The sequence below is a fragment of the Panthera leo genome, chromosome F3, assembly GCF_018350215.1.
Source record: "Panthera leo isolate Ple1 chromosome F3, P.leo_Ple1_pat1.1, whole genome shotgun sequence".
In the NCBI taxonomy this organism is placed as follows: Eukaryota; Metazoa; Chordata; class Mammalia; order Carnivora; family Felidae; genus Panthera; species Panthera leo.
The window spans coordinates 22,467,828-22,481,618 of NC_056696.1; the positions used below are offsets into that span (position 1 = coordinate 22,467,828).

Consider the following 13,791-nt stretch of genomic DNA (forward strand, 5'->3'; position numbering starts at 1 on the left):
TTTTGTTATGGTGGTTGTTTTTTCTCCAAATTTTTATTTAAATTCAATTATTAACATATAGTGTAATATTAATTTCAGGTGTAGAATTTAGTGATTCGTCACTTACATACAACACCCAGTGCTCATCCCAACAAGTGCTCTCTTTAGAGCATTACCCATCTAGCCCATCCCCCACCCCTACCTCCTTCCATCAACCCTCAGTTTATTCCCTATAGTTAAGAGTCTGTTTCTTGGTTTTCCTCCTTTTTTGCCTCCTGTGTTCATTTGTTTTGTTTCTTAAATTCCACATATGAGTGAAATCATATGGTATCATATGGTATGATTCCAAATTCTTATGGTATGATTCTTAAATTCCACATATGAGTGAAATCATATGGTATCTGTCTTCTTCTGACTATTTCACTTCGCATGATAATTTCTAGCTCCACCCACATCATTGCAAATGGCAAGACTTCATTCTTTTTTGTGGTTAATACTCCACCACGCACGCGCGCATACGCACACCACCTTTTCTTTATCCATTCATCAGTCAATGGACATTTGGGCCCTTTCCGTAATTTGGCTATCATTGAAAATGCTGCTATAAATATTGGGGTGTATGTGTCCCTTCAGATCAGTATTTTTATATCTGTAGATACAAAAGGTATTTATAAATATCTTGTAGTGGTGTAATTACTAGGTCATAGGGTTGTTCTTTTTTAACTTTTAAGGAACCTGTACATTTTTCCAGAATGGCAGAATGGTTGTACTTTTCCATCAGCAGTGTAAAAGGGTTCCCCTTTCTCCTCATCCTCGCCAACACCTGTTGTTTCCTATGGTGTTAATTCTAGCCATTCTGACTGGTGTGAGGTGATAGCTCATTGTAGATTGGGGTGTTTTGTTTTGTTTTGTTTTGTTTTGTTTTGTTTTGTTTTGTTTTGTTTTTGAGAGCGAGAGAGAGCACGCAAGCCAGGGAGAGGGGCATTGGGGAAGAGAGAGAATCCTAAGCAGGCTCCACACCCAGGACAAAGCTGGACGGCAGGGGTCAATCTCAGGACTGTGAAATCTGGACCAAAGCTGAAATCAAGCACTTAACCTACTGAGCGACCCAGGCTCCCCATCATTGTAGTTTTGATTTGTATTTCCTTGATGACGGGTGACATTGAGCATCTTTTCATATGTCTGTTAGCCATCTGGCTGTCTTCTTTGGAAAGTGTCAATTCATGCCCATTTCTTCACTGGATTATTTGGTTTTTTTGGATGTTGAGTTTGTTCTTTATATGTTTTGGATACTAACACTTTATCAGATACGTTCTTTGCAAGTATCTTCTCTCATTTTGTAGGTTACCTTTTAGTTTTGTTTATTGTTTACTTCATCGTGCAGCTTTGTATTTTGATGAAATCTGAAAAGTTTATTTTTGTTTCTGTCTCCTTTGCCTCAGGAGACATATCTAGTAAGAAATTGCTACAGCCAATGTCAGAAGAGGTTCCTGCCTGTTCCTCTAGGATTTTGATGGTTTCTGGTCTCACATTTAGGCCTTTTATCCAGTTTATTTTTGTGTTTGGCATTAAGAAAATGGTCCAGTTTCATTCTTTTGCGTGTTGCTGTCCAGTTTTCCCAACACCATTTGTTGAAGAGACTTTTTTCCTTAGGATATTCTGTCTTACATACGTCTGGGTTTTATTCAGTTCTGTTGACCTATGTGTCTGTTTTTGTGCCAGTACCATTATGTCTTGATGACTATAGCTTGAAATCCAGAAACGTGATGCCTCCAGCTTTGCTTTTCTTTTTCAAGATTGCCTTGGCTGTTTGGGGTCTTTTTTAGTTCCATACAAATTTTGGGGTTATTTGTTCTAGATCTGTGAAAAATGCTGCTGGTATTTTGATAGGGATTGCATTAAATGGATAGGTTACTTTGGATAGTATAGACTTTTTAACAATATTTGGTTTTCTAATCCGTGAGTGTGGAATGTTTTTTCTTTTTGTTGACTTCTGTTTCTTTCATCAGTGTTGTGTGATTATCTTGTTTTCACAGTACAGATCTTTTACCTCTTTGGTTAGGCTTATTACTAGATATCTCAAGATTTTTGGTATAGTTGTAAATGAGAATGATTCCTTGATTGCTCTTTCTGTTGCTTCATTATTGGTGTGTAAAAATACAGCAGATTTCTGTACATTGATTTTGTATCCTGAAACTTTACTGAATTTGTGTACCAGTTCTAGCAATTTTTGGGTGGAGTCTTTTGGGTTTTCTATATAAAGTATCATGTCATCTGCAAATAGTGAAAGTTTGACTTACTCCTTGCCAATTTGGATGCTTTTTATTTCTTTTTGTTGTCTGATTGCTGTGGCTGGGACTTCCAATACTATATGTTAAGTAACAGTGGTGAGAATGGACATCCATGTCTTGTTCCTGACCATAGAGGAAAAGCTCTGTTTTTCCCCATTGAGGATGATATTAGCTGTGGTTTTTGTATATGGCCTTTATTACGTTGAAGTATGTTCTCTCTGTCCTTACTTTGTGGAGGGTTTTTATCATGAATGGATGTTACACTTCATCATATGCTTTTTCTGCATCTGTTGAAAGGAGCATATGGTTTTTACCCTTTTATTAATGTGTGTATCACATTGATTGATTTGCGAACGCTGAGCCACCCCTGCAGCCCAGGAATAAATCCTATTTGATCACAGTGAATGATTCTTTTAATGTACTGTTGGATTTGATTTGCTAGTATTTTGTTGAGAATTTTGCATCCATGTTCATCAGGGGTATTTGCCTTTTTTAGTGAAGTCTTTGTCTGGTTTTGGAATCAGAGGGTAATGGTGGCATCATAGAATGAGATTTGAAGTTTTCCTTCCATTTCTATTTTTGGGGACAGTTTGAGAAGAATAGGTATTATTAACTCTTCTTTAAAAAAAATTTTTTTTTTACATTTATGTATTTTTGAGAGTCAGAGAGACAGTGTGAGCAGGGGAGGGGCAGAGAGAGAAGGAGTCACAGAATCCAAAGCAGTCTCCAGGCTCCAAGCAAGGTGTCAGCACAGAGCCCATCGCGGGCCCAAACCTACAAAACATGAGATCGTGACCTAAGCCGAAGTCAGACACTTAACCAACTGAGCCACCCAGGCACCCCGTTATTAACTCTTTAAATGTTTGGTAGAATTCCCCTGGGAAGCCATCTGGCCCTGGACTTTTCTGTATTGGGAGATTTTTTATTACTGATTGAATTTCTTTGCTGGTTATCAATCTGTTCAGGTTTTCTGTTTCTTTCTGTTTCACTTTTGGGAATTTAATCTTTCTAGGAATTATCCATTTCTTCCAGGTTGCCCATTTTGTTGGCATATAATTTTTTATAATCTCTTAAAATTGTTTGTATTTCTATTGTGTTGGTTGTGATTTCTTTCATTCATGATTTTATTTGGGTCCTCTTTTTGATAAGTCTGGCTAAGGGTTTATCAATTTTACTAATTTTTTCAGAGAACTAGCTCCTAGTTTCATTGATCTGCTCTGATATTTGTTTGTTTGTTTCTCTGTCATTTATTTCTGCTCTTTATTAATTTCCCTTCTGGCTTTGGGCTTCATTTGTTCTTCTTCTGGCTCCTTTAGGGATAAGGTTAGGTTGCATTTTTGGGATTTTTCTTTCTTCTTAAGATAGGTCTATATTGCTGTGTACTTCACTTTTATGATTGCTTTTGCTGCATCCCAAAGATTTTAGATCATCATGTTTTCATTTTCATTTGCATCTATGTATTTTTTATTTCTTCTTTAATTTCCTGGTGGACCCATTCATTGTTTAGTAGGATGTTCTTTAAATTCCATGTATTTGTGGCCTTTCCACAATTTTTTCTTATGGTTGACTTCAAGTTGCATGGTGTTGTGGTTGGAAAATACGCATGGTGTGTGGTGGTGTGATCTCAGTCGTTTTATACTTGTTGAACCCTGATTTGTGATCCAGTGTGTGATCTGTTCTGGAGAATGCTCCATGTGCACTAGAAAAGAACGTGTATTCTGCTTTAGGATAAAATGTTCTGAATATATCTGTTAAGTCCATCTGGTCCAGTGTGTCATTTAAGTCATTGTTTGCATGTTGCTTTTTGCTTAGATGACCTGTCCATTGATGTAAGTAGTTAAAGTTCTCTATGGTTATTATATTATTATCAATGAGTTTGCTTATGTTTTTTATTAACTGTTTTATATATTTGTATGCTTCCATGTTGGGGGCATAAATATTTACAATTGTTAGATTTTCTTGTTGGATAGTCTCCTTTATTTTGATATAGTGCCCTTCTTCATTTCTTGTTACAGTCTTTGGTTTAAAGTTTGGTTTTAACTGATACTGATAGAAGTATTGCTATTCCGACTTTCTTTTGACTTCCATTTTCATGATAAATGTTTCTCCATCCCCTTACCTTTCAATCTGCAAGTGTCTTTAGGTCTAACATGAATTTCTTATAGGCCGCATATTTCATTAAATAGATACAGCGTAACTTCTAAGTATTTTATTTTGGTACATTTAGATTTTTAAAGAATGTAATGTGCATCTTTTCAGAAAATACTGACTAGCCTTATGAGTTTTTAATCTTGTGTCAATGGGGAAATAATTTCTTACAGGCTAAAATAGCTGTGGAAGCTCAGAATAAGTATGAGAGAGAATTGATGCTCCATGCTGCTGATGTTGAAGCTCTACAAGCTGCCAAGGAACAGGTTTCCAAAATGGCATCAGTCCGTCAGCATTTGGAAGAAACAACCCAGAAAGCAGAATCACAGTTATTGGAGTGCAAAGCATCTTGGGAAGAAAGAGAAAGAATGTTAAAGGTATTATTATACATCATGATAGAGTATTCTGGAGAATTTAAAGGTACGGGGGTTTTTAAATATACAGTGATTGGAAAATCTGCTGTTATTGGTTTTTATTTATTTATTTTGAGAGAGAAAGAGAATAAGCTGGGGAGGGGCAGAGAGAAAAGGGGACAGAGGGTCCAAAGCAGACTACTTGCTGACAGCAGAAAGCCTGATGTGGGGCTCAAACTCATGAACCATGAGATCATGACCTGAGCTGAAGTCGGATATTTAACCGACTGAGCCACCCAGGTACTCCAGAAAATCTGCTATTATGATAGACTCTTGTTTACAGGATGAAGTTTCCAAGTGTGTGTCTCGCTGTGAAGATCTAGAGAAACAAAACCGATTACTTCATGATCAAATTGAAAAATTAAGTGACAAGGTTGTTGCCTCTGTGAAGGAAGGTGTACAGGGTCCCTTAAATGTCTCTCTAAGTGAAGAAGGAAAATCTCAAGAACAAATTTTAGAAATTCTCAGGTAAATCCAATAATATTCTTAATGCTTTATTTTGTGGTATACCAAGCACTGTGTAATGTAACTATAAATGCATAAATTAGGGAAGTGGGGGTTATCTGCTATTTATTTATAAAGCTCATTCCATTCCTGTTGGCCAACAAACCCACTTCTACCCTATCAGCAGTCACTTTTGACATTTAGACATAGGCCACGCTAAAGATATGACTTTAAGTTGAATCTGATAGTAAGAACTTGAGCGAGTTCTTTGAAAAACTAAATGCCTTTCAATTTTTTTTTTTTTTTTTTGATGTTTATTTTTGAGAGAGAGACAGACACAGAATGAGAGTGGGGGAGGGTCAGAGAGAAAGACACAGAATCCAAAGCAGGCTCCAGGTTCCTAGCGGTCAGCACAGAGCCCAACCCGGGGCTCAAACTCACAACCTGTGAGATCATGACCTGAGCTGAAGTCAGCTGCTTAACCAACTGAGCCAGCAGATGCCCCTCAATTATTTTTTTAAAGATACACATTTCTGAAGCCATTGTCTATAATAAAAAGCATCTCTCGTTACTTATTAATGAAAACATGTAAAAATAGTTACTAACGTGAATAGATTTGTCATCTTAAAGATTATCCAAGTTTTAAAATGTTGTGTTGGTGGCATTTTTTTTTTACTCAAATAAAATTTTATATATTCCTGTAGATTTATACGACGAGAAAAAGAAATTGCTGAAACCAGGTTTGAGGTGGCTCAGGTTGAGAGTCTGCGTTATCGTCAAAGAGTTGAACTTTTAGAAAGAGAGCTGCAGGAACTGCAGGATAGTCTCAATGCTGAAAGAGAGAAAGTCCAGGTATGTATCCCAAGCTTTAAGAAAGCAGTTTTTAAATCAAGAGAGCACATTTCAGTTTCTTGAAACGTAAAATTTAATCTGAAATAAGCGTTTTTCCTACACTCACAGATTATTAAACGTTATTAACTAGTGATACAGTGTAATGGTAAAAGACTAGTGGCAATCAGACTGCCTCGTTTAAAAAAAATTTTTTTGATGTTTATTTCTGAGACACAGAGAGACAGAGCATGAGTGGGGGAGGGGCAGAGAGTGAGGGAGACACAGAATCCGAAGCAGGCTCCAGGCTCTGAGCTGTCTGCACAGAGCCTGAAGCGGTGCTCGAACTCATAAACCGTGAGATCATGACCTGAGCCGAAGTCGGTCGCTCAACTGACTGAGCCACCCAGGCGCCCCTAGACTGCCTGGTTTTAAATTCTAGCTTCATACCGTTAGATGTGTGTCTTGGGTATATTATTTTCCCTGCTCTTAAATTTTCTCATCTGTAATATTGGGATGATAATAATAAGGATTAAGTGAGTTCAAGTACGGGAAGCATTTAGAAACATGTCTGGTGCATGGTGAGTGCTTAAGTAAATTTCAGTTCTCTTTTTTATTATTATAGTTGTCATATGTATGTCAGTAATTATTCTGGGATAAAATTGTGGGTAGAAACTGCTACAGAACATTTTTTCCTCAGCAAGGGAGCAAAAAATAGTCAAAACTGTCAACCAAGAAAGGAAAAGAAGTTGCTGAGGTGAATGGATGGTCACAGCAAAAGCTCAACTCCTTAACCCACGCTACCACCCAGAAGCTTACAATTGCATGTGCTCATTCTAAGGAGATTCAATAATAGAACTTCACATCTGGAAGGAAGGAAATTATGACCTTTACTCATTTATCTTCTTTTAAATGATAGTTGGAATGGCTGTTAGACAAAAGCCATCCAACCCCAGGGGAAAGTGAGTAGATTTATGGGGTTTATATTTTCATACAGAAATGAAAAGTTTCAGAATTATATCTTGACAAAAACCCATTCAAATATATCTCATAATATATAAAACCCTCCAATCAGTGGCATTAACATTTGGAGGAAAAAAAAGCAGAATCAGGATTTTTAAAAAGATGGCATATTCTCTCAGTGTTCCTTCCGGCAAATAATACTAGAAAATGCCCAACCAACAAAGTTAGATGGGAGAACCAGCTTTTACATACAATCGAAAGAGTCAAGAAATATCACGCGTTATATAAAAAATAATACCCAAACATGAACAGTGTAGGATGGTAACCCTGTATCATAGCTTTTTTTTTATGCACACTTTTTTTTTTACTATATTAAAAGGCAATAGTCTGACAATAAAAAGGCTGCTTATGAAATACTGTTATATTAAACTTTACTTACAGGATGTTAAATCCTTAGAAGTAAGGATTTAATTAAATTAATGGAAACATCAATTGCTCTTCAGATTTGAGAGTTGCTGCTTCAAAAGGTGGTTTTACACGAACACTGAATTAAAAGAAACAAACTTTAGAACACAATGAATTGCTTTAATTTCAGTATGCATCCACATCTCAGCAATCAGTGGTCCTGAACAGAAAAGTGGAAAACGACAGCAATTTGCCAGGAAATCAGGCCCACCAATATCAGGGATCTGCTGTGTGCACGTTCTTTCTTAATCTCTGCTGAGAACCATGAGAAGCAGCAGCACCAAAAGCAAAGTATGCACCGAATTCAGGGTTCTTTTTGTTCCATTTGTCAGATTGCAAACGAGACCCAGATGGATTGCAAGGATCAATTTTTAAAAGCTAATGCAATTCTAGGAAAAGAAAACAACTCATTCAGGGGGATTGTGTGTGCTTGTAAGTGTCTTCTGTGGCCTTTCTCCAAGTTTAACCACCAACAAGAGTGAGGGCTGGCAGGTTTGAGTACCCCTGGTGACTGTTACTTTCACTTTGTCAAAACCTGAACTAAAAAAAATCCACATCATTTGGGGTACCTGGGTGGCTTAGTCGGTTGAACATCTGACTTCAGCTGAGGTCATGATCTCGTGGTCATGAGTTCGAGCCCTGCATTGGGCTTGCTGCTGTCAGCCTGTCAGAACAGAGCCCACTTCAGATCTTCTGTCCCCCTCTCTCTGCCCCTCACCCACTTGCGCTCTCCCAAAAATAAATATTAAAAAAAAAAAAAATCCCACATCATTTAATAATGAAAGCCAAGTATGGCAGGGCTGAGGATCCAATATTCATTATCAAGCTGGTGGAGAGAGAGTAAATGTGGTTCCAGTACTACACAAGGGAAGTCTGAAATTCTCTCCAACCTTACCTGATGGCTTCTAGCCAAAGCAAGGAAGTGTCATGGAAGGTGTTCAGTGGTGATAGTGTAAAAATGCACTTGAGGAAGAGGAAGGAAAACACAGTCCTCAGTTAAGGTTGGGGAGAAGATATGGGAAAACCCTGAATTTGTCCCCAAAGGCCATTTTCAGAGGGGATTAGAGGGGGTGCTGTCTATGCTTCAGTCAAAGGTGGTAGTAGAAAGTGAAGAAAGGACAATGGATTGGAAGGGGGGGGGGGCATCATCTAAGATTTTAAAAAAGAAACCAGAGATGCAGCTAGAGCCCCCTCCCCCACCACCGCACATACCAGTAGTCCCACAGGCTCCGACCTGAAACCCCCACTCCTCTAGCAGGAGGGCTGTTGCAGGCCATGTAATCAGCAGAAGGTTATTCTGTGATATGTCTTTTCACAGTTGAGTTAGATGGGCCCCACCGGTTACGATTGGAATCAAAGTATACTTTCTTGATCCCAGAAGTTCAACTATGTGGACGGTGGTTATGTTTGACAGGATTTGTTAGAGCATAACATATATTTCAAATGGACAAAAAAATTAGAATTGCTTACAGTATCTTAAGATAAATTGCTTTTGAATGGGAGTTTCCCTTTTAGTACTTTGAGATCTACAAGACATATCTAGAAAATTAACTACTGTGAAAAACGAAGACTGCTGAAATCAAGGCGGCAGGGCGAGGAGGAGGAAGGCCTATGGTTTTTCTTTTTGATTGACTGCTATAACACTATCCTTTGACCCGAGCCATAGCTTTAAAAATGGTGAGGAAATAAAGTAACATGTAAAAGATGGATAATTACACCCAATGAGAACAGAACAGAGAAGTTCGTCACTGTTGAAGAAATATTCAGTAGAATTGCTCAAAACCAAAGTGATGAAACAACTGAATGAAATGAAGAATTTCTAAACAGTGGGGAACATGGTGGAGGGGGAATAATATCATTTTAGAACTATTAATAAATTCAGTATACCAAGAAAAAGAATAGAGAAAGATTAATAGATAATAGAGATCTGAATTAATGTTTTTACCCAGTGTTAGAACTGATTATTTATTAGTGGGATTTTTATCTTTTTGTTTTCATCCCTATAATTTTAAACTTGTAGTCAGCGTGCATCACAGAAAAATAAACATGTACAACTTTCATTAGAACTGGTAGGAAAAGATAAGTCTTCACCTACCGTTGGATGTTGTTATACACGTGTGTTTGAAATCTTTAGGTAACTGCAAAAACAATGGCTCAGCATGAAGAACTGATGAAGAAAACCGAAACAATGAATGTAGTGATGGAGACCAATAAGATGCTAAGAGAAGAAAAAGAGAGGCTAGAACAGGATTTACAGCAGATGCAAGCAAAGGTTTGGAACTTCCTAATCAAGAGTAAACACGTGTCATTTTTAATGTTAGAGTTTTTACATCAGATGTTCAAAAAAATACTGACACTATTTTCAGGTAAGGAAACTGGAGTTAGATATTTTACCCTTACAAGAAGCAAATGCTGAGCTGAGTGAGAAAAGCGGTATGTTGCAAGCAGAGAAGAAGTTACTAGAAGAAGATGTCAAACGTTGGAAAGCACGTAACCAGGTAAATGCAATTAAACATGGAGGTGTTGATTTTTTAAATAATAGGACAACATTTAAGAGGATGAGAAATGGCTAATTTATTTCTTTTAATTCCAAATTTACGCTTTTCCTGTATCTAAAATATTTTTGTACATGAAAAAAATGAATTTATCTAGCTGATTGAAACACTTTAAAAAGACTTGTTCACTGAAAACTTTTTGGGGGGACAAAACTGTACAATTTTGATTAGAGGGTTAGAAACTCCAGCTCCATATTTAAACAAAAGATTGGAAATCTGCCTTGCCAGATAGTAGTTATGCAATTTGTGAGAGTTCCTTAATATTTCCCAGCCACTTTTCATTTTACAAAAAGTTTAATAAATGTAAAGCAGTTCACTTAGCACCTGGCTCCTAGAAAATGGTCTAGAATAGTAATTGTTATGATCTGAATAGGGTTATAGAATTTTAGAGCCCATTTTTTCCTGTTTTTATCACACAAGCAATCTGAAAAGTAAGAAAGGAGGGTGATCTTCCCAAATCTAGATATGTTACTGGTAAACTTCACTGCACTCTTTCCTGACTCAATGGAATCAGTTAAATTTAGTTTATTTTTATGCAGTTGTAATGATTTATAGACATTTTTTCCTTGTAAATGTCATTTTAATGAAAGTGGATATTTAATATTAAAAGCTTATCATTTCTTTAGATTCATTTATTTGACTTGTTTGTAACTATTTTGAAGTATTTGTTTGCAGTTATAAAAAAATAATGCATAATGACATTTATTTCCCTTTCCCATTTTGGCTAGGGATTTTAGGTAAATAAACTAAACCTTCAATCTTATTTTATAGTTTGGTACTTGATCACCATGTATAAGACAGCAAGCATAATTAGATATGCTGCTATTTTATTATAGTACATTAGTTTCATAAAACCTATATAACCATATTATGCGTTTTTGCTATTCTAGCATCTAGTAAGTCAACAGAAAGATCCAGATACAGAAGAATATCGGAAGCTCCTTTCTGAAAAGGAAGTTCATACTAAGCGTATCCAGCAGTTGACTGAAGAAATTGGGAGACTTAAAGCGGAAATTGCAAGGTATATGGAGAGAAATCTTAAATTGTATATTAATATATGAAATCTTGAGTTTATTTCTACTCTTTATATATTGACTGCCCAAGTGCTTCCTGAGTTAGAAAGAATGAAAAGTGGTGCAGCCTTTACATGTGGCTTTCCCTTTATTACTTTATGGAGCCAAGCAAGCAGTAATTTAATTTTATGCCTTTATGTATATGATTATTACTTTTTAAAAATCTACATTTTTGGTATGAGTCTAAACCTAAACGTATTTATTTTCTTAACAGTTGATAACTTTTGTAAGCAGGTTTTTCTTCTTTTGGTTAGCATTTATTTATGAGTATTTTGAAAGTGTTTAATAAAGAAAGTTTTTAAATAAGAAATTTTTAAAAATGAACTTACAATGAACTGGTGCCTTTTTAAAGTTAAGAAATTTAAAATTAAAATTAATGTTTCTGACATCTTTTTTAAGTTTAAATTTTAGTGTTATTTATTTATGTTAGCTCCTACTTCTGTAATACTTGACAGCTTACAGATTTTTCTCATGTATATTCTTTTGTTTTATAGCAGTCTGGCATTTTAAGTAGGAGAGAGTACTTAATGGGGAAACTGAGTTTTAGAAAGGTACCCAAGATCACAGGTAGTAGTTGTTAAACCCATACTCTTAATTCAGGTCATGTGATTTCAGATTCAGTTTGATAAAGTACAGGGGTTTGCAGACTATAACCTACATGCCTGTGTTTGCATGGCCTGTAAACTGAGAGATTTTCACATTTTTAAAGTACTGTAAAAAAGGAAGGACATGTGACAAAGACTACATGTGGACTACAAAGCCTAACGTATTTACTCAACACCCAATATAGTAGAAATTATATATTTTAGTGTCAGGCAGAAGTGGATTAAAATCTGTGTACTAACATTTGATTATTTTCTCCTTTATTTTTTTGTTTGTTTAGATCAAATGCATCTTTGACGAACAACCAGAACTTAATCCAGAGTCTAAAGGAAGACTTAAATAAAGTAAGAACTGAAAAGGAAACCATCCAAAAGGACTTAGATGCCAAAATAATTGACATCCAGGAAAAAGTCAAAACTATTACTCAAGTCAAGAAGATTGGGCGTAGATACAAGACTCAGTATGAAGAACTTAAAGCACAACAGGATAAGGTATTTTGAAGTAATTTTCTTTATGTTTGTATGTTTGTATATATAATTTTTGATATACACAACTTTGTTTTATACACTTTTACTCATGTAATAAGTTTTCTTTATAATTTTTATTTATTGGTTTTTAGATTCTGAACATAACTATAAGTTTATATATGATTATTTGGTTTAAGATATCTCTTTAATTTGCCTCAAGTTACACTATAAATTCATGAAGAAATTTTAGTAAATGCTTTGTTATTTTAGTTCAGTGTTCCAACTTCAAATATTTTCCTTTTTCAGACCTGTTCTTGTAACTTATTGCTGACTAAAATTGTGTATATAAAAAATGGTAGTTCTTTATAATTAATCAGACTTTATTACAGTTTTACATAGGTAATGTATATTAGCCACCTATCAAAAGGAATTGTTTAGTTCTTGTAACATTTTGAATCTGAATTAATTCCCAGAAGTAAAAACAAACGTATGTTAACTTAAGTATATATTTAGCACCTGTTAGATTAGAAAATGTATTTTGAAAATCCAAAATGCAGGATGCCTGGGTGGCCCAGTCGGTTGAGCGTCCCTCTCTCGATTTCATCTCAGGTCATGATTCCAGGGTCATGGGATTGAGCCCCATGTCACACGCCATGCTTAAGATATTCATTCATTCACTGATTCATTCATTCATTCTCTCTCTCCCTCAACCCCCTCCCTGTCCCTCTATCCCTCTCCCTGACCTAGACTTGCACATGTGTACTCTTTCTCTCTCTCAAATAAAAAAAATAAATAAAATGTAAAAATGTCCAAAATTATTACCCCTTAGTATTGACTGCATTAGCACTTGAGTGCTATTTCACTTAATGGGGGTTATTGTGAAAATATATTTGTATGTCAGAGATCCATCGATAGTGCAGCATCATTTTGATTAGATGGCTATTATCCAGTTGTATAGAAGACTCTAACTTGCTTAACTAATACATCTTCCTTTCAGACATTAGAGTTATTCCATAGAAAATTCACTTATGAATACCTTTTAAGGTAAATTTCTTTGCATAGTTGTGATTATTACCTTAGATGAACTTTTGGAAGTGGAATTATTGAGTATAAATGTGGAAGTATATTATTACTGTTTGTCATCTTAGGCCATGGAGACCTCGGCTCAATCTTCTGGAGACCACCAGGAACAGCATGTCTCAGTCCAGGAAATGCAGGAGCTCAAAGAAACCCTCAATCAAGCTGAAACAAAGTCAAAATCACTGGAGAGTCAAGTAGAGAATCTGCAGAAGGTATGACTGAGAGTAGTGAAGAGTGTATGTGTCCCTAATTGTTTCCTTGTTAAATACTTGAAATATGTGTTAAACACTGACAGTTTCTCTTGTCATATGGAAGCATTTTTATTATCTTTTTTATGGATATTTATCTTTTATACGTGAATGACGTGTGTGTAAATAGTATCTAATCGTCTTCAGGTATCCACTTGAATGGTTTGACCACATTTTACATTTATATTTCCATTTAAATAAGCAAATTAATAAGTTTTACATGTTAAGTCTGCA

General features: G+C 35.8%; 1 protein-coding gene across 4 annotated transcripts in view; it reads left to right on the top strand.

Annotated features, from left to right (window-relative positions):
• TPR (translocated promoter region, nuclear basket protein) overlaps positions 1 to 13,791 on the top strand; it is an 85,189-nt gene that overhangs the window by 25,509 nt on the left and 45,889 nt on the right. For all 4 annotated transcript variants that reach the window (XM_042926059.1, XM_042926060.1, XM_042926061.1 and 1 more), the window contains 8 exons: positions 4,592 to 4,795; positions 5,115 to 5,299; positions 5,980 to 6,127; positions 9,666 to 9,803; positions 9,898 to 10,029; positions 10,977 to 11,107; positions 12,043 to 12,253; positions 13,378 to 13,521. In XM_042926059.1, the coding sequence (XP_042781993.1) occupies positions 4,592 to 4,795; positions 5,115 to 5,299; positions 5,980 to 6,127; positions 9,666 to 9,803; positions 9,898 to 10,029; positions 10,977 to 11,107; positions 12,043 to 12,253; positions 13,378 to 13,521 (1,293 nt within the window). The remainder of the gene's footprint in view (positions 1 to 4,591; positions 4,796 to 5,114; positions 5,300 to 5,979; positions 6,128 to 9,665; positions 9,804 to 9,897; positions 10,030 to 10,976; positions 11,108 to 12,042; positions 12,254 to 13,377; positions 13,522 to 13,791) is intronic.